The following is a 24,744-nucleotide window of genomic DNA, read 5'->3' as shown; positions in this document are numbered from 1 at the left end:
CAAGATGAAGGTGCTGGGCTTGGCCATATGGTGTGGTTCAGAAGAGAGATACTGCAGAACATGAGCTGCTTTTCCACAGCTAAGACGCTGGGGCTTGTTGATGCAATTCTCCCACCACGCTCAACCTTTCAGCTAACAGCACAGTATGTCCCTGACTGTGGGTTTGAACAAAGATATGGGGAGTGGGGGAAGCTCACTTGAAGTGGTCCCTTAAGCCTCACCCTAAATCAGTGCAAACCGCTCATACAGATTTGTGCATTCCTCCAGATAAGCAGGATTTCCAAGTATTCAGAAGTCACATCCCAGACTCCAGGCCCACCACAAGCAGCCAGGAAGGTCTGACAAACTTGTCAGATCAAGTCCCAGACCAAAGCAAGACTATACCACGTATAGCAAAATGTTTTCTTCTGAATGCGTGGAGATGACATGTCTTCAAAACTTTGTTCTTATCCAGCCAGACTTGACACAGACAGCAGTTGTGATCTGGAAATCAGAACAGTGCCGGAGTGTACAGCAGTGAGTCCCAGCATCAGTTCCCAACTGCAGCGTTAAGCAAGTCCTGCAGCTTCTCCACACCTTGGGTTACACAACATCTGTAAAACAGCAATGAAGGTGGCTCCCAGAGCACTTTGAGCCCTCACTACAAAAAGGACACGGAGTTACTCAAACATGTCCAGAGAAGGGCTACAAAGCAGGTCAAGGGTCTGGAACACATGTCCTATGAGGAGCGGCTGGGGGAACTGGGGGGGTTTAGTCTGGAGAAGAGGAGGCTGAGGGGAGACCTTATCACCCTCTACAACTCCCTGAAAGGAGGGTGCAGAGAGCTGGGTTTGAGCCTCTTTAGCCTAGTAGAAAGCGACAGGACAAGAGGGAATTGGCCTCAAGTTGCGCCAGGGAAAGTTCAGACTAGATACTGGGAAGCATTTCTTCACAGAACGGGTTGTTGGGCGTTGGAATGGGCTGCCCAGGGAGGTGGTGGAGTCTCCATCCCTGGAGGTGTTCAAGAGTAGGGTCGATTTGGAGCTTAAGGATATGCTATAGGTGGGAACTGTGCTAGGTGAACGGTTGGACTAGATGATCTCCAGGGTCCTTTCCAATCTAGATGATTCTGTGATTCTGAGATCCTTTTGCAAAAGGTACTTCAAAAAGGGCAAACACAACAGAAAGAACAAGTTTTTCAGAATCAGTAAGAGGCCAAATATAAACCCAGTGTTTGGCCACAAATGAGTTAGACAATCTGCACAGCATTCTGCCAGAGGAGTGAGTGAGTGGCATAACGCTGGCAGATCACTTGGCCCCCATCAATGCGACAGCTGCGATATTTCAAACCAGAGAATGGATGTTGCTTCTGACACTCATATGAGGCAGAACAGGGTGACCTTCCACCATGCAGTGACAGGGATGAGGAAGTCTCTTTCCAATACAGCACAGGGCAGGGCCACCCTCCCTCCTCCTCAACTTCTTCTTTAAAGGATAAATGATCTGAAGGCAGAAAGAGCTGAAAAGAACAAGAAGAGCAGATATTGCCTTTAACATTTCCCAGGGTCATTCATCACTGTCGGACAGCAGCTAATGATGATCTGTATCACAGATTGCCTTTTGGCTGCCTTGCCTTAAGAGCAAAAATGTTCCTTTACGAAAAGGTACACAGGTAAAATGTGAGGACTCTTACGCATCAAACATTTTCAAGCAACACAGCAATATGGAGAAGGCAGTGATGGCCCTGGGAGCACTGGGGATGCTGACAACACTGCCAAGTAAGAAACAAAGCAAACTGCACAAGGTGTAATCAGTGCCATTAACCATAATCACCATGACTGCTGTCAAAACAGCCACTATAATTAGGACCTGGGTGATGATGTAGGTCCCCAAAGGGGGAACGCTACTCATAATGCGTGTTCGGAAGCTTGGAGCGACTGTCACACCTCCCAACACCACGCTCTCCTGCAAATCTTTGCTCCACCCTCACCAAATATTCCAAGAAAATACACTGCATGGACAACATCACACTTGTCCTCCCGCTGCTAGGCTGGAAAACAACAGTCCAGGCTGCCTTTAGCCAAGAGCTATTCTGCAGGCTCACGGGCTACGCGCTGACCTGAAGCTCAGGGCTGCTGCAGCTCCTGCAGCCCAGGAGATAGGGGCACAGAAGCCAGAGTAGGACACGGTGACATCCCACCTCTCAGGTCTGCACCTCAGCCCTGTGTCTGCTCCAGGTGGGCAGAAAAAGGAGAGACCATACAGTGTCCAGCAGTTAAACCTGTCTTACTCCAAACCCACCTTTCACACATTCAGGGCTGCCTTGTTTGGACTGTTTTGCTCACAGCACTTAACCCTGCTGACAACAAATCCATCAAGCTGCACAGAAAATAATCATGTCACAAGACAGAGCTAGGAGACAGTTGTCTGCTGCCTTAAAATACTGTAAATCTCGCAGGGCAAGAGACCCTCTTCCTGCCTTCAAGGTGAAACTGCCTTTAAAAAAAAAAAAAAAAGAAAAATATATTTATAGCGATTTGATTCATATTAGTGGGGGCGATTGCAAAATTCATTCCCAATCAGAGCTGCTATAGTTTTAAAGTCAGGAATAAAACCCAAGCTTTTAGATAGGAAGTAAAGCAGAAAAAAAAAAAAAAAAACCACCAAAAAAACCCAACCATAGTAAAAAAAAAATAATTCACATCTATTGATATGAATTAATGAAGCAATAGATTTTAGCATCTTACTTGCAATCTGATTGAATTTTATACAAAAATAAATGTGATTTCAGAGCACTGATGACAGGGGCAATTAAACATTTTTTCCCAATCAAAAAGGGATCAAGTTTATCAGGTGCTCAGTGTAAATGTATATTCTCTGGCTTAACTAACTAAATATACATTTAAATAATTAACTGGCAGCACATCCTTAAAGAAAGTAATCAAGCTAGGAATTATTCCCCTTTAGTAATTTCCTCTCCCAGGCGCTGCAGAGCTCCTGCACATGAAAAGCAGCCGATGGCTCTGATCCACCAGCTAACACAGCCAGGTAGGAGCTGCTCCAGCTCCCCAGGGACTGTCCCCCTCACTGCACGGGGCCACGACGGAGGGAGCTCCCATCCCACACCAACAGCTCACGAAGCTTCTCCAGTGCCCAGGTCCGCACAGCGTATCACAAAGGGTCTATTTTCCAGGGCTTGAGAAAAGCTATCCCGGATCCTCCTGACGCACAGCCCGAATTTACTTGTGGTGATTTATACCTGTTTAGCCTTGGCCCAGCACTGCAAGCTGGACTAGACCGCTCTTCTCTGCCTGGGGGACTCTCCCAACGTGTTTCAGGCAGTTTCTCTCTGGCTACTCTGCCCCAGGCAGGGTCCTTGCTCCTTGTCAAGCAAGGCTGGGGCTCACCTCATTGTACCACCAGCACACGCACAGCTGCCTCTCTCTCACCTGCTCCCAAATGATGAGCTTCCATCTCTGAGAAGAAAATCTTATTACTAGCACACGTGCTTACAACTTCCTACCATTACATATCATCACATTGCCGTGACACCAGACCTATCAGTCATTCAGTTCCTCCTACTCAATACTCATCCTCCCCTGCACTGCTCGTACCTCCGGATCACCAACACACCCATTAGCAACCTGCTCTGTTGTACAGGGAGGGCACTAATGAAAATACTCAATTAGCTCACTCCTGAGACAAGTTCTTGTGCAACGTGGCCGGCGTTGCCTCTCCACCCTGCCAACAGCTCTCCTTGCAGCACGGCCCCTCGTTTCACACCCACGTCACAACTCAAGCACTAATCCCCTCCCGACAAGCAGTTTCCCCACAAGGCACCGTATCAAATACAGGCTGGAAGGGAAGGGTGACAAACAAATCAAGATATACATGAAATCCGCCTGGCTCAGGCTATTTTTGGTAGTTTGAAACCAGCACACGGAAGGTGGTTTCCCTCCAGTCAATGGAGGGCAGAACCTCAGGGGCCCCTTGGCCTACATGTCACCTTATTAGTGAGGGGAAGAAAACAAAACCTCTTATTTTGTTTGGAGAGGAAAGGTCAAAGATGAAACAACGAGTGCTGCACCCAGTCCTTCTCAGCTTCTGAATTAGTTTGACGTGCCTGGGCCAGTTTCCTTCACATCTGACAACATGAGGTGCTGCAGAGGCAGCTCTGTTCCACCAGCACATCCGGAGGGGAGAAGGTTTCCACTGCACACATTTTCACTGGTAGTATTTTAGTGAGTCCTTTCAGTGACCCCTGTACTGAAAATAATTAAATTTTATATATATATATATATATACACACACACATACTTACTGCTGCTTCAGAAGTGTTTGCTCAAGCTAGAGCTCCAGGGAGTACCAAGATGAAGCAGTTTTCATGACAGTCTTTGATAAGGGCATAAAACAGAGAATCCAGTGGGGAAAACTACAGGGAATTCTGGAAGCCGCTGGGTCTGTGTGCTGGCTCCAGATTTCCTCTTCCACTCACTCACTGATGGTAGCATCAGTGCTCAACAGTAGTCATTTCAGTTAATTGCTATCTACCATTAGCTGCAGAGTACTTACAAGGGATTCAATTCCACTGCATATTTGCTAATAAATACCAAATGACAGTGAGGAAGACAGCTGTATTTAGTTGCATTTACCCTCTTATTAGCAGAGCTGAATAAGACCCCATTTCAATTCATAATGGCTCCAACAAGCTGCGTCACTGTCAGAAATTCAAATTCAAACTCCCCATTGCCTGCTTGAAAGCAAAAGTCATCCAGCACTCCGCTGCTTTGACAACTCCCCTGAGGCTGCACGCAACTCCCCCATTTGACCAAGGGCCACGCAGAACAACTACCTCTGTGGCTCTGATCCATGAGGACAGTGAGAACTGAAGGCAGATGGGAGTTATTTGCTCACTTAAGTAGAGTTTTTTGAAGCAATTTATCATGCTGAACTGGTATGCATAGAAACTTTTCAACCTAAGGACCACAAAATATTTTGCAAAGGTGTGAGGGTAGCTATTACCCCATTTTGTAGAAAGGAAGATAAGATACAGCAAGACATAACTTGCTTGCAGTGAGCCAGCTGTAGAGGATGGAAAGGAAGCCAGGAGCCCTGGCTCCCAGCACCTCTGCCAGGTCCTCCCTTGCAAGTCCAAGCCAACCACTCAAACTAGAGCTGCTCTGTTGGGGATGAGGTGCAGCATCTTCCACCCAGGCAAGGATGCTCGCACAGCTCGTGCCACCAGCTAAACGTGATGCCAAACAATCACTGAAGATCTAATCCTGCCCAAAGAAATGCCCCTAACCCCAGGAGCTTCAGATACTCATGACCTCTAGAAACCTTCTCTACACCTGGAAGGATCAAGCTTTCAATAAATTATACACTGGTAATAATTATCTTGAATCCGTGTACCAAATCCTTCCCACAAATACAGCTTAACCCATAGCAAGAACAGAGAATACAATGACATTTTTCTGTGTCATCTGAGGAGTGAAACCTCTAAAAGGCAATGAGCACAAATTTAAGCCTTTATGCTCTAAAATTACTCAACTATCAAAGGAGCATGATGGGATGTAATTACCTTGCAGCACTTGAGAAAGCTCAAATGGGATTAAGGTGCAAATGTGAATTTCATCTCATCCTGGTTAACAGTTTCACTTGATGCCCAGTTTCAAAGCACTTAAATTATAAGATGCAAATACTTTCCAGGTTCTAAGGAAATTATGATTAAGGAGATACCAATTTGAAAAATTAATTCATTAAAACGTGTTCTGACTCCCAAATTTAAAAAAAAAAAAAAGTAAACACACCAAACAGGAACTTATCAAAATGCCTCTGAAGCGGGACTGTGCCGGAGAACCCACAAGTAGAGAGAGTGTGAAACCTTCCACAGAGCCTGGAACATAATCTCCTTGCGTGGCTCAGCAGCAGGGTGTAAACCCAACCACCACCACCACCACCAGCCAGTTCAGCTAAAGGAAAACAAGCGAAGAGGCCACAGCGCTAGCTTGCCAAACGCCAGTGGACTAACGATGCTCTCGTGTCTGAGGATGCTCCTTCCTCCCCAGGAGGCACAAAGGAGGATGCTCAATCTGTGCTGTCAGTGGTTTGTCTCATTCCCTCGGATCGCAGTCAAAGGTACCAGCTCTAACATCTGCCACACAGAGTGCCGAGCAAGCCAGCACCCGCGGCAGGATGGCCTTCTGGGCATTCTTCTTATGTCACTGAGGATGCTTGAAATGAGCTCAGCACAAGGAGGAAAACTTCCTGAGTTTTCCAAGAGCGTTTTGCTTTCTTGTACAATGCTAGTGCCTTCAGTGAAATTAATCCATCACACTGCAATGAAACAAGACTCTTGGGATGATTTCACCAGAAGTGAAGTGCTATTTCCTTCAGTCACTTCCAGAAACCAGAGGGGCAAGAGAGGACAGGCAGTCTGAATGGCTTTTCATTATAACATTACTTTGGCAATTAGGTCACTAAAATATATGCTGTGATTTAAATCAGCATATTGCTCCTGCTACAAAATACACTGGGTTACAATTATGATATACAGTAGAAGAACAGTCATCAACAGCTATACAATGAAACCAGCTGATTTATTTCTTTATGACTCATTTTATTTATGCTGTTCAACTTCTATTACCCACCAATAGACAGGGGTTCATTCATGCCAAACTTGTTACTGAAAATGGCTGGATTCTGGTTGGGGGGAATTATCTCTCCAAATTCAGAAGTGCTGTAAATGAGACGAGAGATGTGCAGACTCAGACACCTCCTCCCTACAACTGCCTGGCCCCCAGCCCGGCTGCTCTCCCAGAATGAGAGGGGCCAGGCAGTCCTGTCCTCCTCATCAGAGCTGGAGATGAGCCCTCACGGACCACAGCGGAGCTGCAAGCCAGCGGTGCCCGCGCAGGCGAGCCGAAGGGACCGTGCAGCCTAGGACTCGAGCTATGAGACAGCTTTGACTGGGAGGCATCGCAGCCTCTCCCTAACTCCTGCCCCAGGATCCTGCCACCCCCCAGCTGCCGGCAGGGTCACGCTCAGCTCCACAGATGCCACCCAGCACAACTGTTCCAGTTGCACTTCATAACTGCACAGGCTGAGGGGCCTTAGATTTCCCTCCCTCTACAGCCAGGCTGCTTTTCTGAAGCCAAGTGAAAGCAAGTCTTGTCTTCCCAGAAATACAGAGGCCACAGGCCCAAGTCTTTTCTCAGTTCAAGCTGCCTGGAAACCCCTCCAGCTGCAGCCCCCACTTCTCCTTCCTCTCTCAACCTGCCAATTGCTCCTGCCCTGGAGCACGCAGCAGGAAAACAACTGCATATTGAAAAGATGCTGCCAAGTCCCAGCGACACTAAGGAGTTCAACCCCGTCTCTGCCCATGCCCCCTCCACATGCACAGCTTCATCCCAAACCTGCCCTGCCTCTGCCCAGCGCCAGCAGCCGGGGAGGCTGCCCACGCTGCCTCTGCCCTACCCACACAAACACCGCCGCAAATGGGCTCTCGTCGGGATGCAGGGTAAAAGGCAGCGATGACAAAGTTCACACCACAGTTTTTCCACTGACTCCTCAGCAACCAAAAGCCAATTTGGTTTTGTTCCCTTCCTGCTTCATCTGCTTCCCCTCAGCCCCAGGCCAAGTATTTAAAAGCAAGAGAGAGGCCTTTGGGATCTATCTGAAAACACACACCCCAGGATCTCATGCTCCTGGGCCATCCAGGCTTTGAGCCAGGAAGCTGCTGAGCGACTGCAGCTCACCAAGAGACTGCTCAGGATGTTCTGCACCAACACTCACATCTAAAAGGGATTTGGACGTGATCTTAGTGACAGAAACAGCACAAACGTGGCCCTTCTTTACTTTCTGCAGAACTCATAGAAAAGCGATTAGGAGGACCAAGTGATCAAGTCCAGCAAATCCAAACAACCAGCGACTCCTTTTTCAAACTTCTACTTGGTAAAGCCAGTAAAGAGGATGACATCAAGCCAGAGCACATCAGTGAGAGCCCATGATAGTTCCTCCCTCAGAGATTACAGTCCTCTGTGCCCTAACCAGAGAAAGCCACAAAGGAAAACAGCCATGGTGGTTCTCCGAGGTCACGAGGAGCTGGTGGGCAGAGCTTCCGTCCAGGCTGGAAGCGATGCCAGACACTAGGACAGATTTTCATTGGCAAAGCTGTAACAGCAGATTGAACCGATTCTATATTGTTTTTCTGCAGCTGTCTCATGCTCCGAGGGTTGTTAGAAGCATTGTCATGCTCTCCCTGAAAATTTCAGGGGTGCTTAAAATCGGAAATAAGCCCAGACACACTCGCACATTTAAAAGGCTGCCTTGGCAAACAGCATGAGAGCTCAGGTGCAGGACACTGCCATAGGGCACCCCTGTGGATTTTGTAAAGATAATATTCCACATCTGTCTGAAAAAACAGGAGACAAGAGGCTCCCCAAGAGCTCAGACATCAGTCAGGGGTCCTCTCCTGCCCTTGCCACCATCTCTAGACAGTTTCTGCAGCTCCTCTGTACAAACCCAGATGCAGCAGGACCGCAGCAAAAGTGCTTTTGGGTTCCTCATGGCATTATGGAAAAAAAAAAATCTATGTGTGCCATCAGATTAATCTGCAAGCCTATAAATCAGAGTGTGGCAGGATTCCCAGGCGGCCAGGCCATCTCCTCACAGCAATACCGCTCACATTCAAGGTGAGAATTATGCTCTGCTTTGCTAATCCGGGGAGAACAGACCCACCGTCTAGCACCGTGCGGCACAGTCAGCAGCGGGTGTCTGCTGCCTCTGCGGGGAACCCTGGAGCTCCAGCATCCTGCAAGCTGGTTTCACTTCTTCCAGAGGATTGCGTGGCTTAGTCCTCCACCACATTTTCCCAAATTTTTAGCACTTCTGTCATAGTAGAGCTCTACGGATAACATCTACCCTGGAAACGCTTGGCACCGCTGCACAGAATGACTGTATGAATCAAGTCCTCACTCCTCCCCGACACCACACCAGGCTTTGCTCCGACGCTGTGGTGTTAGTGTAACATGGGCAAAGAGCAGGGAAGGAAATATCATGATAGGAGTTTGCCACATAGATCAAAGCATGATACATCTTTGCATCTGTGAAACGGACTCTGGTCCTGTTCTTCCATAGAAGGAATTCGTATAAACATTTTGTTTCTTGGAAAGTCTCCCTGGATACAGCAAGAATGCTAATACTCTCCCTAATAATTTTCTCCACTGCTATCACAAAATCATGTTAGTTCATATAATGATTTGCTTCTTAAGCAAATTGCAAAAGTTGTTATAAAAAAAATAACAAAATTATGTCCTTTTATAAGTTTCTTAGAACTGAGCCTTTGGTAAGGGGAATAAAAGGATGAAGCATCTGTTTTTTAAGCTTTCCTATGCCAAAAAGCCTCTTCTGTTTTCCTCACACAGTAGGGTAAAGGTCTGCAGCACATCCAACTCCTCCAAACCTCAGCACATCTCTCTCCCATCCACCACAACAGCTACCATTACGCCACAGCAGATGCTCTCCCATCCCTAGGGCACCAGGTGAGGTTTCCAGCCCAGCTGAGCGCAGGAGCAGATCCTCAGCTCACCGGGATGCCCTTCCTGCCCTCGCTGCACAGCAGCACCCAGCCACGCAGCTGCACACACCTACGGCCATGCCTGCAGGGTTAGAGGCAGCACCCAACGTCCTTTGGAAAGGAGACACCCTTTCCAAACCGAGCTTCCTAAGGCTGTGTCCTTTATGGCTTTGACTCCCAGTTACTTTTTTTTTAGCCCCACATCCTCCATATTTCCTTCTCACCCTCACCTTCCCTGCTGCTGCCCAGTCCCCCTTGGCATGGCAAGTATTTATTACTGTGCACACAGAAAAGATGAAGCCAAAAGTTTAATGTTATATCATATATTACCTGCCTGATGGAAACATGCAGTTAAAGGAGACAGAATGAGTAGGAACGGATAGTGGAGATCTCTCCACAGACCTATTTTATGTTTAGGCTCACTCCTTTTTACAACCTCAGAGGTGTTGCAATGGCTTTATACAGAACACAGGCTGCTCTGTAGCACGGGAAGAATTCACTGCTCCCCTCCTCCCTTACACTGGTGAAAGAAGGGAGAACATAGCATCAGGGCTCCACACACGCCCAAATCAAGGGAGTTCATTTATCCTGACTACTGAATAATGCATGTCTTCTGAAAAAAAATCTCTGTTCCTGCATAGAGACATCATCATCTAGCAGTGAAAGAAAGACATGGCACAACAGCCGGCTGCACAGGGAAACGCGCTCCAGGAGCACCAGCAGCAGTGACTGGGAGGACGAGACAGGTGACAAGACAGCTCCTTACCTTAACCACTAAGGGTGGTGGGCTGTGGAAACGGCTGACGTACAGGAACGACACTGCTTCCACACCGATTTCGTGTGCTGGAGAAGCCTGCCTGTTCTAATCCAGGGCATTATGGAATAGCTGCATTTGTGCTGTGCAAACAGCCTCAACGAGCCTTTCAGGAGCAGTTACATCCTCCAACACACATGGCTTTAATTGGGAATTCTCTTTTTTTCAAATTTTAATTCCAGTCACATGTTTTGAGCTGTTACTTTTCTCTCCTCTGTGTGTGTATATAGATATATTTTTACGTCTCCTGTCTGTGTGCCATGTTAGCCTCAGGCAACCAGCTCCAAGAGAGCCGTCAGCCTTGACAAATGACTCAGTTCTCATTTGGAGCCAGGTCTGGAAAGCATCTCCTTCCTTCCCTTCCTAAGGCTGCTGTTAGCACAGACACTCCGGCTCTGGGCAGGTGAGCTCTGCCTTCTGCACATGGGCCTGGAACTTCACCGAGTCCAGCTGGAGGCTGCCCCAGCTTTAGCAAACCTGAAACGACTCCCTGAAATCACCCTCACCCAGGGTCCTTGAGAAAGAGAGATTTCCACCACAGGAGAACGGCATTTTGTTCAGTGGGGGGTAGCCAAGGGTAGGGCACACAACAGTGTTCTCTGCTCACTCCTCATCCTTGTGTCACTGTATTGGGCTTTAAAACAGGGAGAGTCCTGGATGCTGGGGCCAGGACCAGACTGGTCAGAGAGAGCAGAGAGTAACGGAGGAACCTGCTCACTGGTGACCAACACGCTCAGCAGCCATGTGGCAAGACAGAGCCACTGCAGGTGGCCCCAGCACTCCTTCCCCCAGACATATGGCCCGGCAGGACACCGCTGTCAGAGGCCAGCGTCTCAGACACCCGGGCAGCTTTCACAGGCTTCCTCCTTTTTCCGTTGCTGATCTCTCACAAAATGCTCACTCAATGGCATGATGGATGACAGCTTTTGGCCAGAAACACTAACGCCAAAGAACAGCTTTACTGAAGGAAATGTACATTTTGTAGAGTGAGTTTTCATTTTCTTCCAGAGCAGCAGAGAAAAAAAGTGGGTATTTTCAACTATTTCATCGTTAACTCCTTCAACACCTGAACATGTTGTCAAAGCTCCCTCTGGAACGCGATCTCCTCGCAGAGCCTGTGGTATTTGCTGGCACACTGTTGTCTGCATGCCCAGTAGTGCACATGAAACGGGTAAATGCAGATAATGCAACCACCTCCCTTTCTCCAGGGCCTTTACCCAGGAAAGCACCAAACCACAGTCTTCAATCAACCGACTAGCTCATGCTTGCAGTTTCCTGGATTACAGCCCTGATGGAAGCCACTGATAGAAAGAGCTGGCCAAGGGCTGCAGCCTTAAAATTCTGGGCACATTGCAGTGAACTCATATGTTTTATTATTTAGACCAGGAGCTCAGATGCTCCGCTGAACTCAGAAGCCAAGAAATTCTATAATGCACATGTGGAACCTTAGGATTCCAGGACATTCATCTGTGTTTATGTATGTAAGTCCCTGTTCACTCGCCATGAGATGCTGGCCCATGGTTTTCACAAGCAGGCTACTCCTCAGTGAAATCAGGAGGGCTTACTTGTCAGAGAGGAAACACACATTGCTTATGACGCTGGATATTTTCATCCGTTTAGTCACTGATAGTTTATATTCCTGCCTTCATGCTGCAGAAAGCTTGGCCAGTGAACAAGTCAGATCTGATGGTCTCTGTGTTTTGCAGCAAGATACAACCCCCAGTGCCATGGTTGGGGTGGAAATCTCAATACAAATTTCCACAGACAGTTGCTAAAAAAGGGGCTGTTTTCAGAGGCAGTATCACCTGTGATACGGTAACTTTACAAGAGCATAGCTGGAGTACTGCAACAACAGGACCCTCCCCAAAGCACTGGCATTCACTGCCCATCCCAAAAGCTTCCTGCCCGACTGTAAGAATTGAGATGTGTGTTTTTCTCTCTCCATCTTTCACCATGCCCCAAAGACAACCACCCCTCAAGTCAGGGCATCCAGGAATGCCACTCAGCTTCTGTGATTTAACTTGCAGGCAATTTTCCAACAGGAAACATGTGTCTGTGTTCTTCTCTCCCTTTTCAAACCGCTCTCTTCCCAAAGCCTGAGAGACATATAACTATGTGGAGTCCCAAGTGCCTGAGCAATCCTCACAACTCAGGGCTGTTCTTTCTTCAAGCCAATACCTGGGTTTGGGCTCTTCACGGTGACCAGACCCCACAGCCACCCAGGCTGCTCCTTTTCCTCTCCCGGGGCCTGTGGTTTGCAGTGTTCCCACCACACTGACGAGGCACACCTTGTAAATGGGCAGAGCCTGGTATTTAATTCACTAGCTGGTAACTTCCTTTTAAACAGCCTTGTGCTCCCTCCTATATTAAGCAGAACAGCAGAACCATTGTAATATTGTGCAATGCAAGCGCTGCGCTGCCCTGGACCATTCAGTGAAAGACAAAGCCAAGATCTTCAAGTCACAATTAACCTCAGTGTAACACGGGTAAGGAAGTGCTGAAGGGAAGGAGTGGGAGTCAGGATATTCAGCTCCTAGCTTTGCCACTTAACATTCTCTTTCACCCTGAAGACTGTACAATTTCTTACCCTTGAAAACAGCAACAATATTTCCCAGAAAGGTTGCAATAAAATACTGATGTTTACCAAGCAATCTGAAATCCTGGAACGGATATAACCCAACCAGGATGCACTCAGTCTGGCACGGTAGTGTGGGACACTAGGAAGTACTCTAATACAAACCACGAATAACAGTAATTAACAAATAGCCCCAGAGAGATGAATATTAATTGGTACTTTCCAGCTCTCCTCAGGCATGAACGGATACTCCACAGATGGGAGTGCACAAAGAACAACCTCAACTCCGCAGTGTGGATCCCAGGAGAAACCCACCCCACAGCGAATTTGCACTCAAGCAGCTTCAAGCCAGAGCAGAAGAAATTGTAGCGATTCACAGCAAAGCGCCCAGGGAGGTACCACCAGCCAAGCCCCTGCGTGCTGCACGGAGCAGAGATTCAGCAAAGGCACCTGCTGGGATACCCGCCACAGAGCAAATACAGCCCAGCAGTCTGCAGAACAGGGGCATCAAGAAAGTCACGGAAACAGATGATCAGGCAAAGTCGTTTGATACAGCAAACCCCTCCATTCTACCTGTAAACATTCATGGGTTTTTATTAATCAGGACATGGAGAAACTCCACTGCACACACATGGGAGGAACTTGTCCATCCCAGCAGCATGCTGGAGCTTCCCCCCCTTGGGAACTCAACACAACTATTCATCATTTGTGTGGCCACAAAACTTGCAAACCCCATGGCAAAGCTGGTCTCACTGTGCTGAGTCTGCTGCGGTCCTGTAGCAGAAGTCATCCCTCCAGAGGCTGGACAGGACAGGCAAGCACAGCGAGGCTGCAAATCAAAAAACGTGCCCCAGGTCTCATCATGGATCAGCAGCCAGACTTGTGTCCTCAGCAAAGCGCAGAGCGTCCAGGAAAGGGGCTCAGAGGGGCGATTCTTTGCTGGCGCATGAGCCAGCTCTGTCTGCTCCCTGGCAGCCAGAGCGTGGGAGGGAAATGGAGCTGGATCCCCAGGGCAGGAAAGGAGCTCTGTCACACAGCACGTGTTCAAAGCCCTTCCCAGGAACATCACACAGCCGTTATTTTCTGCAGCTCACAGCAAACTGCATACATCAACTGACGGCACTAAGTTTTATCCATACATTTTTAAAAGCAGCTTCCAAGACAAAACATCCGCTCTCAGGTGGAGCCAGGGCACAGCGTGAAATGGCTTCTACACTAAGTTATGTTATACTAATAACATAGGTGTTTTCCCCCTTTTAAATCTGTTTTCTTAATCTTTCTCCTGCAGCATCTGGAGGAAAGATGCATAAGCCCCAAACTCCCAGAGAAGAGCCTCCTTGGCTGCTCCAGAGGGTGTAAATGCAAAGGGTAACAGAAAAGCATGAGGGGAGACAAGACAATCCAACATTCTTCATTCAAAATTCCTTCAGGTTTAGCAGCTGCACAGAGCTACTGACTCACAGCAGCAGAGGAAGCTTCTTTAGATACATCATTTCTAATCTCAGAATCAGAAAGGAAAGGCCTGTGGTTACAGTGCCTGTCATCCTTGGGCAAAACCCTCTTGCCGAAAGAAAACTGGGAATAGTGGAAGATTAAGCTGTTTATTTGTACCCCGAAGGTAGTGATCAGATAGTAGCATTGCCTTCCAAGTAATTCGGTCAGGGTCTGTGTTGCTGCCCCAATGTCTAGGGCCTTGCAGAGGGGTCTTTTCATTGCTTCCACTGAAAAAAGGAAGAGCAATAAGATCCTCCAACACATGCTTGCTTCCCCCTTTCCCAGGCTTCCATGGGCCAGGGATCAGTCAGGCCCTTGCAGGACGAGGCCATTACACTGGTTTGGGGTTTGGCTGCCAACGCTGAGGGCTCTCAGCCCAGTGCCTCAGATTCAGTTCTAAAAAGAGCCTGTATTTACTCTACTCATGGTGGGAGCAGAGGCCATGGCTATTGCCCTTACTAGCCCTGTCATTTTGTCCCAGGAGAAGTTAGTTAAGTCAGTTAAGTACAGGGTTGTGCTGCAAATTGTTCATTTAATATTGCCCTTGAAACTGCGCTGTAATGATAAATTTTCACTTCCTTCCCCAGGTAGTTGCATAACATTGCTGAGCATTGTTTAGAGAGCTGCTGCGCTCTAAGCCAGAGGCAGCTGGTGTCCCTTTCCCCTTCTCCTCACCAAGCACTGCAGGACCCCTTTCTGATTGTGGGGTTTGGTGTTCTGGTTTGTGTGGGGTTTTTTTCATACTCTATCAGCTTACAACATTAAACAACAGACAGATGTGACTCAATACAAGTAGCCTTCCAACAAGATTATTCCTACTTTTTTTAGCTTTCAGTTGGGAAAAACAATATCCCATTTATACCAGTTAAATCTAAGCCAGTTAGAAAGTCAGGTCTGTTAAATAACATTTAATTAAAAGTATCTTCAGGGAGGCAGCAGCTCAGTCAATGGAAAGCTTTCCCACTGACAATATAAATAGCCCAGGCCCAGAATTCAACAGCCTCACTTTGTGGTCAAGGCTACACAGCCTGCGTGCCCAGAGATAGGAGGAATTTTTGTTTTGTGGCTTCAGTTGGCATGGTTTTTTTATAACAGGGAAGTGTCTTTGAATTCTGGAAGCTGGGCTGGCTGATCAAAGCAATACATGGAGCAGGACTGGAAGGGAAGGAAACTAGGCATACCTGAAAGCAGTTTGGAGATAAAATTGATCTTAAAGCAGAACAGCATCAAGAGTTAAATAAGATGCAGCCTTTCACTTCAAGAAACTTGCTGCTGGTGGCTTCTTGCATCGTAAAACCTCGTAAGAGTTCAAACCTGTTCTTCAAGCAAGGCTGAAGGCAAGCTTGGATATATTTTGCACCTGAAGTGCAAAAATACGAGACAACATAAAAGCAACCACACCAGCACAAAAAATACAGTTTATATTCTCTGGTGACAGAAGACCTGATCTGTTGGAGAGGAGGCAAGAGAGCACAGAGTAGAAAGCAGGGCTGGAACACAAGAGTATGGGGAGATGAAGCTTGAGACATCGCAGTATTTGCTCTAGGGAGAGCACAGACAGCACATGTGACAAAGCCCTGGGGACACATTCAAACAGGATGGATGCAGGAAGCCATAGGACAAGCTAGAAAGTCACCAGTTGTGCAGGTGACCCAGAACACAAGCCAGGGTCACCCCAGATCCACCTCAGGGCAGGATGAGGAGGGCTGGGCAGGTGGCAACAGGACGGTCCTGCAGAGCAGCCAGAGAAAGTCTGCCCTGCCCCAGGACTGCCATCTCCCCACTGCCTTTCCTCTGGCCTCACTCAAGCTTCAAGCAAACCTCCAGCTGAAAGCACCATCCCAACATCCCAAGCACAGCTGCCAGCTCAGTGCAGGGAACCAGGAACATCACCCCTCAGGGCAGTCCAGCCTTCAGGGCTGGAGACCTCTTGCTCCAAGAGAAGCATATACACACACACTCCTGGTTTGAGTCTAGGCAGGATCGTCTATCCTGTTTAGCTTCATTTAAAAAGTCAAGTCATCCTTTTAGCCTCAGTCCATAAAAAAAATCCCTTCGAATCTGAACAACGTACTGACGATGTTTTCCTCCAAGCCTGCAGGCCTCGATCACTGGGGAAAGAAGCTGATTCTCCATCTTTTTACCAACATACCCAATTTTAAGCCTTCCTGCTGCTGGCCAAGATTTTGCTCATCCTTAAGACACACACTAAGGCAAGGCTTTCCCCTGTGGTTTATGCAACGTCTCAGGAATAAATCTGATGTCTGGGACACTCTCATCACTGAACTGGAGGAGAATGCCAACTGAGCCATGCAGCCCCCTCCCATCTCCTTTTCCCAGGTATTTCTAGTCACCAGAGCGGTCATGGTTCATCTGTATTCGGCTGAAGAGAGGAATGGCCACAAAGGAATTTTTAAAATCACTCTTCTACAACAAAGCAATTTCTCATCCTTCACGAAGAGTTTTTATCCTTTGGTATAATAGGCACTGCTCCCCTAACTTCAAAAATAAAAGGCAGCAGATCCCTAATTAGTTACATCTAGCAGGAAAACAGAAACTCATTACACACAAGATTTTCATGTGGCATAAGCAAGTCATGCTGCAGACACCAGCCAAAGCTCTGACAAGACCTGTATCCAGCAGGAGTCAGATTGGGACCCACCACCCATGGAGGCAAGTAAATCACAACACCTGGTCACCACATTCCAACCACGATCCGGTGGTACAAGGTCCTTGCTACCACCACTAACCCCAAGGACTTTCTCTGTCCCTCAGAGTACCCCAGCCAAGCCCTCACCGATCTGTTATAGGAAGCCTTTCCAGACAATGTCCTTTCGCCCTTGTTAGCCATGAGCTCTTTTAGATACTTTCCCAGGAGGGATGCACTAATGCAAAAACTAGCAAAAGGCACCTCAGGAGCTTCTCATGGAGCCCCGGGTAGCACGGCTCACTCGTGCTTCACAGCCATCATCCCAGGCGGGAAGGGTCAAAGGCGGCCTGGCTTCCAGACCCAGCTCTCCGTTCAGTTAGGCCCTGGGGTGACCAAATAGACTGTTAATGTTCATCTCAGAGGGAACTGGCTTCAAGGGGTGCCCTCAGGCCACACACGAGTCACACAGACTTCTCTGACTTCAGTTGACACAGCAGCAAACACCATATAACCCACAAACATGTGGCCAATGAACAAAGTTCTCTTTCTAATCTCTAGGCACAAAAGCCTCATACAATATGAAGTATTTTGGAATAAAAAAAAATCCAGAGGGGCAGCTCTCACCCCAGGAGCAGTAGACACAACAAGCAGGACGTCTGGCATAACTTGAGTCAGCAAAGTGCAAGTCAGCACAGGGAAAAAGCAGCGTATCATCTCAACGTGAATCATCTCAACGTGATTTACGAGCGCACATTCAAGTCAAATTAACGCCTCGAAGGTGAAAATTGTTTGTATTGCAGCAGCACCTAGAGGTCAGAAGTAAGATGAAGATCACACCGTGCTAGGCACTGTACAGGTGCAAGGCATATGCCCTACCCAGTTAACCTCAGAGACCAAAGGGAGAAGGGAAAGAGAGCTTTTCTCCCTGCATCCCACCAGGTGAAAGGCAGAAGAATCAAAAAGGATGCCCAAGGTCCTGGGGAAACCTGCAGCAAAGCCAGACACCCATTCCCAGTCCAAGGTCTGAGCGCAAGGGTCCCCCCTCCTACTGCAGTGGAGACTAAATGTTCTGCTTGGCTCCGCTTTGGGATGACCACATTACTCACAAATGCTGGAACTACAAGCGAGTTGTTCAAAATGTCCCAAAACAGATGTCAACAAAACCAATGCTGCATGCTAAGCTATCATATAATTTTTTTGCTCAGGCCACCTATTATGCAGCACAGCTATTTTAGAAATGTTTGTCCCGTTTTTCACATCCTTCTGCCTAATGGAGACTGACTGCATAGGCCTACAAGAGAAAAATTGTAATCTTTTAGAAACCTCTAAGCCAGCATTCTTAACTGTAATAATCGAGCAATTTCATGTTTGATCTAAGGAGTAAAGAGAGACAAAAAATGGTCATTCCCAGCTTTCTGGCAGGGCAGAACACCACATATTCACGGTGATGCCAACTAGCCCCCACTTCACAAACCCGCCCATCCAGGACCCATCACCTTCAGTCACAGCACTGTCATTCTCAGCAGGAAAGTCCTTGCCTGGAGACAAGAAGAGAACAGCTGTGGCAATTTGGAACATCAGAATAGGGAGATGGGAAATTTCCCAGGAAGTCAAAGACACAACCAGCAGGTAAAATAGCCTGCAAAGAGGTTAAAATCACGGAGAGGTATTTTTTATGTAGGTCCTGCTTACATAACAGATGTCATCCGCACCAACTCCAAGAGCTTTGACAAGGCAAAGACGTACAAGTAGTCACTTCCCATCCATCCATCAAGAGCTACCCTCGGCACCAGCAGCCCAGCCAGTGCCACCAGCTCCTTGCTCCCGCTGCCCCCCGCTCAGCCTGGCTGCTCGCTCGGACACAGACACAGCCCCAGCGACGCAGAGCAGCCTCAGGAGGTGCGTTCCCTTCCCCTGAACACTGCCACCCCCTCAGCTGATCCCAGGGTCTGCGATAGCTGCTGCCGTAGTAGTTCAGAGGTATCTTCAGCAAGCTCCGTCCCTTCACCTGAGCCCCTTCCCAGTCCCGCAGAACAAGCTCATCACACTCTTCCTCTGCCATTCTCCTGTGAGCCAGCAACTCTCCAGCCCTCAGGCTCAGAGGATTTGCAGCAAGGCACAAAGCTCCTTGTCACCACACTGCTGCTCAAATCCAGCCCAAGTTAATACCGTGCCAGTAGCTGTCACCAGAAGGCTTATTCACTTGAGTACGCAGTAAAATTCCCAACAAACATCAAAACTAGCACTGCTGGGGTGGTGCTAAGTTTTACCTCGGAGGTGGATAAAAAATATTTACCTTCTTTATAAGAGGTGGTATTTAATTGTATATTAAAATAAAGCAATATGTAACTTTTTTGGTTTTCTTTTGAATGAACAAAAGGCAACACTGCTTTTAGCATTATATAAAGTCCAGGCTTAAAGTTTTAAAAGTTTACAAGTACTAATAGTTGGAAAATAATCAGAATATTTCACGGTGGTGTGATCCCTTGGATACGTACAAAATGAACCAGGAACCATTCCAGAGGAAGGTCCACCCCAACAATGGACTTTCTTCCCAATTTGCTTTGCAAACACTGGTTTATTCTGCCTTAACCCACGTGCCGAGTTACACCCTCTCTCACTGCCTTCCATGTGAGAAGGCCAACAATTCTTCCATCTCAGTTTTCCCATCAGAACAGGAGAAAGTTGCCTTCTCTAGGAAGATCTGTAGTGCTCAGAGCACGGTCTAATTGCCCACTGCGCATTCAGGTCAGGTACCCACTGTAGTGACATTAATGAGCGAGATGGAGACTGTTTATGACACAATCAAGAGAAGTTAGTAAACATTACAAAGCCAACAGCTCTACTGAAAACATGTAGCACTGCAAGAGAACAGCAAGAGAAGGGAAAGGGAGGCACACCACATACTTTTAGCTGAGTTTTCATGTCAGACTTACACGTTTCTGGTCTGATCGCAGCATTATCTAATGTGTGTGATCAATAATGTCTCCGTGATGTCAGTGCTGATGGTTTCCCCAGAACATGCCCGTGCCTCACTCCCAGACTCCGAAATCTCCAGCGTGGCCTTTTAAAAGCAAAGGGCCAAATCCAGTGGAGCTCTCCGGACAGCGGCAGACCTGCCCCCAGCATGAGCTTGACGCACACACTCTCAGGAACCACAGTCCACGAGAATCATTTGGTGGGCTTGGTGCTTCCTACATGTTCAAGGTCAGGCAGCCGGTGCAAAAAGGTGAGACCGTACCTGCAGCAGCAGGGAAGAGAAGGGCACCTGCAGCAAGGAGGTATTTCACAGCTCCCACAGCCCAGATTCTGTCTACAAAAAGCCCTCAGAGGTTACACACAGTTGAACTGGATGCACTTAAACTAGTACCAGATCCAAACCCCACGGAAGGAAGGTAAAGCATTAAATCAGGCCCACGTAATGCTTGCTCAACTCAAGTCCGCTACCACAGAGCTTGATGTTTCCAACAAGCCCCACCAGAGATCCTACGGTCAATACCAGGAGCTGGGCCCCACGGACACACCAGCCCTGTAGAGAGTCACGACTGCTCAACTGCTTCCAAAACCCTGTACTTCCAACAAGTCTCCCTCGAGACTAACAGTCTGCTGTGGCAACAGCAATGAAATAAATGGCATCAGAAAGGTTAGCAAGAGCGGATCTAAAGAGCTGCGCAGGACCCCTTCGGCAAAAATGCACACGGGATATTACTGATGTAGCAGAGATACTCCCGACTTTGGCCTCTGTAAATAGAAGAGTTTGGCCCAGTCAGCACACAGCTCGTCTGCTGCGAGCACAACAACAGAACAGACGCCTTTGTTTAGGATGGGCTGAAATTGAGGGAAATACCAAGGGATGTAGTACAATGAACAAACACTTTTATTTATTTGTGGCACGCTTCCTTCCACCCCAGCCCACCAGATAAGGGGTCTGGCACTGCCTGCCGGCACAGGCACCTTCTGCAGTTCTTATACCTGAGTTAGTGCTCCCAAGAAAAAAAAAAAAACAAAACAAAACCAACCAACCAACACACTGAGAAAGACTTTGATACTAATCATTGCAGCTTTACCACCCAAACAGGCCCCTGAGGTTCCACCTGTCACCGCAGATATGCCTACTGCATGGAGTTTAGAGTCATTTACTTCAAGCTAGAAGTTTCTACACTTTAAAACAAGTGAAGTTAAGTAAGAAACTCTAAGTTACAACTCCAGTGAGCAATGCAATAAAGCCAGAGAGGCTCCATCGATGTGTACTTTAAAGGCCTGCAGAGCAAGCCTGAAGAGCACTGCAGGGAATTTTAACACCACGTGTCCTACCAGAGCCACCCAGACCAAGCCACAGGAGAGGTCCTTCCCATTTCTCTTCTCTCTTCACTGAACAGCTGGCAGCAGAGCATACTGTGCTGGGCAGGCACACGCCTGCGGTATACAGCCCCCCGCTAAGATTTCCTTCACAAAAATGACCAAAAGTCTAGTCCCCAAAAAGTTTTCAAGCAAAACAAAAGCAAAAGAACAAAAAAGATCCATTCCAATGAAAAACCAGTGTGTCTCCGCAGCTGTAGCTCCACCAGGGTAGGCAGACCAATGGTTTTAACTCTCCGTTCCCTTTTCATTTTCCCAAGAGTTGCTATACAGCACAACAAAACCAAGAAACACTTGCTGTCCTAATGAACCAATACTCATTAAACCAGGCAACCCACTAGCTTCTAATTATTGCAAAGCATGCAAAGAGACTTGATGAAAAGCTACTATACTGCATCTACTTCAAGCATTTTAGGGTTTTTTTTCCCCTCTAGTCCAGATACTGCATTACCTGCACTTCTGTGAGAGAAATAAAACACAGTGACGATGAACAGCACAAACAACGTTCTGTAAGGCCTCGGATTTGACTCCAGTTTAGACTTTTTTTATTTTTAATCTAAACGAAAAGAATGGGCGAGATCTGGTATTTCCATGAACGCCAGCCAGCCTGGAGCTATTTTTTTCCAGCCTTGTGTGAATTTCTGTAGCGCCCGATTTTAAAGCTGAGACTTAAAGTCTCTGCAGTGCGATCAAGAGCCTCCCATGCAAACGCCCAGCACAGACCAGGTTTCAGCATCAGCCTCCTTAACAGGAGGAGCTGCTGGCTCCGGGCTGGTGCCAAGGAAAACCCCAGTTTCCTTCTCGGCAGCCTCAGCCCCCACCACCCCAGGCACGAAGCAGGAGCTGCCCCACGGAGGAAACACCGCGTCCCTCCCCTCCGCCTTCGCTCACTCTACCGCCGCCGGGTCCCCAGGCGGGAAACAGCTTCTGACTCCCCAGGGATGGGCGCCCCGTGCCCCCCCCGGAGCCCCCGCGGCCGCCAGCCCCCCTCCACCCCCCGCCCCGCTCCCTCCCGCGGCGGCTCTGCGGGGCGCGGAGCTCCGGGGCCGGCCGGGAGGGTCCGGGGCCGGCCGGGCTCCCCCCCCCTCCCCGCTCGCTCACCTCGAGTAGAGCCGGCGGGCGGCGGAGCCCGGGCTGTCCCCGGCGGGCAGACACGCCATGGGACCGGCCCGCCGAGCCGCCCGCCGCGGCGGAGGCAGGCGCGGCTGCAGCCCGGCACCGGGCAGCGGAGTATGGCAGCAGCGGGAAGTGATGCACCGAGCAAAGAAACTCGCGGGCAGGCCCCTCCTCCGGCTGATGTCAGCCCCGCGGCGGGCAGCGGCCCTTCCTCCTCCTCCTCCTCCTCCCGGCCCGCCGTGCTCGGCGCTGCCGCCCGCCCGGGGCCGCGGTCCCGCCGTGGGACGGGGTCGGAGAGCGGGGCTGAGCCCCCGGGCAGGGAACCCCCTTCCCCGGGCACTGCGCGGGGCAGCCCCGCGGCCGCCCTGGCAGGAGGGTGGGCTGCGGGTGCCCCGCGTTCCACACCCCATCGCCCTGCCTCGACACCTGCCCCCAGACCTGCCGCAGGAGCCCCCCGCACACCCCACACCTACAACTGGACGCAGAAAGGAAGATAGCAGAGCACTGCCGATTTCTGAGCCACGCCATACGTACCCCCCGAGTCCCACGATAAGAAAACTCTGGTTTTGCTCAGCCTAAGCCCCTTTGTCCTCAAAAGTAAACACCTACAGCTGGAGGCGGTTGGGATGGGCAGCAGAGAGCGGGACCTGGCACAGCTGTGTCTGCCCTACACGGGGCAGGAGGGCGATGCCACAGAGGCCCATGCCCTCCCAGTAAGTCCGCACAAGCAGACTGGGCCACAAAGTGAAGTCTGGCTACTACTTTTAGCAGCAAGGAATCCCCCAGGAAAAGGGATGTTTCCCTCTGGCTTGCAGCAGCTTGCTTTCTGTGTTAACTGTGTCCTCTGGAACCTTGGGGCTTTCACAGTTTATTGTCAACCACATGTCTCCAGGTGGATGCAGATCACCTTCAATCACTGCACCCAGCTCTCTGTTTTCCAAGGCTTGAGATGCTCCTGTAAAAGTTAGTGAGCTGGGCACTGAGCAGAGGCCTGCCTGTAAATTAGTGCCACTTACCCAGCAACACCAAATTAAACAGCATTATTGTCACAGATACCCCGGGGAAGTGCAGGTGTAAGTCATGGGTTTAAGCAGATTTTAGCAACTTGCTCTGCAGATGCAAGAACTCTGTGGTCAGAGGGAATCCAGAGCCATGCCCTACTTACTGGACTGTTTCACCCTGGGGACCTGCACAAAAACCCATCTCGAGAGCAAGCAGAGATCCAGCTCAGGAAAAAACATCATCCGTAACACCCCACTAGCAAACCACAAAAGCCTCTTTCCCAAGAGCTAATTGATTGGGCATTTAAATTCAAAACAAAAACCCATAAACAAACCTGAATCCGTGTCTTAGCTTTAGAATAGTCTCAATTCCATAGATAAACCACAGCAAAGAAAGATGAAACCAATCCTGCCAAGACCTGCCTTCTTACCCAGGGAGGTGCAACGGTGTCTTGGATACGTGCCATGCCACCCCAAGAAGAGGAACCCCTCTGCACCCCCAAGAACCAACTAGAGAGGCCCCACTGGAGGGGCTGCAGGCAAAGATCTGCACCAGGCTGGGACACCATGCCTCATACCAGCCAGTTTTTACCCAGGTTTGTGGTTTCGCTGCCAGCAGCAACAAACATCCTGGCGCAAGCAGCTCCTCACAGCACATGGAGACAAGGATCTGTTCATCCTCACAAGATTTCGGTATTTCCAGGGGGTGTTTGCCCATGCCTCCTCCCTCCCCAATCCCTCTTCAAGTCAAGAATACTAGTGCAAAAGATGAAAACCAGCTGTTGTTCCCTCTGGCTACAGCCCTTCCTCAACCGCAGGAGACAGAGGGTGCTTTGCTGCTCCAGGCCCAGAGTGCCGGGTCGACATTTAATGAACATGGGCAGATAGAATAATTGCCCTTCAGAGAAACAATGCTGGAAAGGGGAGCAAAAGAAAGGAGGGTGGAGGCCAGCTTCCAGTTTGGGCTCCAGCCAGCTATATGGTATTCCACAGAGCTCTGGGCAAACGGGTCACCCACACATTAATGACACAGGAATCGCTGGGTCAAATTCCATGGCCTGGGTTATGCAGGAGGTCAGACTAAGATGAGCATAATGGTCCCCTTTGGCCTTCAAATTCATGAATTTGCAAGGGATAATATCTCATCTGACAAACTCAGCTTCTTTTTCTTCTTGTGGA

At 48.9% G+C, this 24,744-nt stretch overlaps 1 protein-coding gene across 2 annotated transcripts in view; it reads right to left on the bottom strand.

The window, feature by feature from the left end:
* GPSM1 (G protein signaling modulator 1) overlaps nt 1–22,671 on the bottom strand; it is an 81,320-nt gene extending 58,649 nt beyond the window's left edge. The window contains exon 1 of one of the 2 annotated variants that reach the window (XM_074923936.1): nt 22,550–22,671. In XM_074923936.1, the coding sequence (XP_074780037.1) occupies nt 22,550–22,608 (59 nt within the window). In that variant the 5' untranslated portion in view covers nt 22,609–22,671. Of the gene's footprint in view, nt 1–20,025; nt 20,201–22,549 lie in introns of those variants that run through there. The other variant, XM_074923937.1, reaches the window with a different exon arrangement.
* Nucleotides 22,672–24,744: the final 2,073 nt, after the last annotated feature.

Source organism: Athene noctua, chromosome 20, assembly GCF_965140245.1.
Source record: "Athene noctua chromosome 20, bAthNoc1.hap1.1, whole genome shotgun sequence".
NCBI lineage: Eukaryota > Metazoa > Chordata > Aves > Strigiformes > Strigidae > Athene > Athene noctua.
The sequence above is the reverse complement of the archived record's forward strand: the minus strand, read 5'-3'. Positions and strand labels throughout refer to the sequence as shown.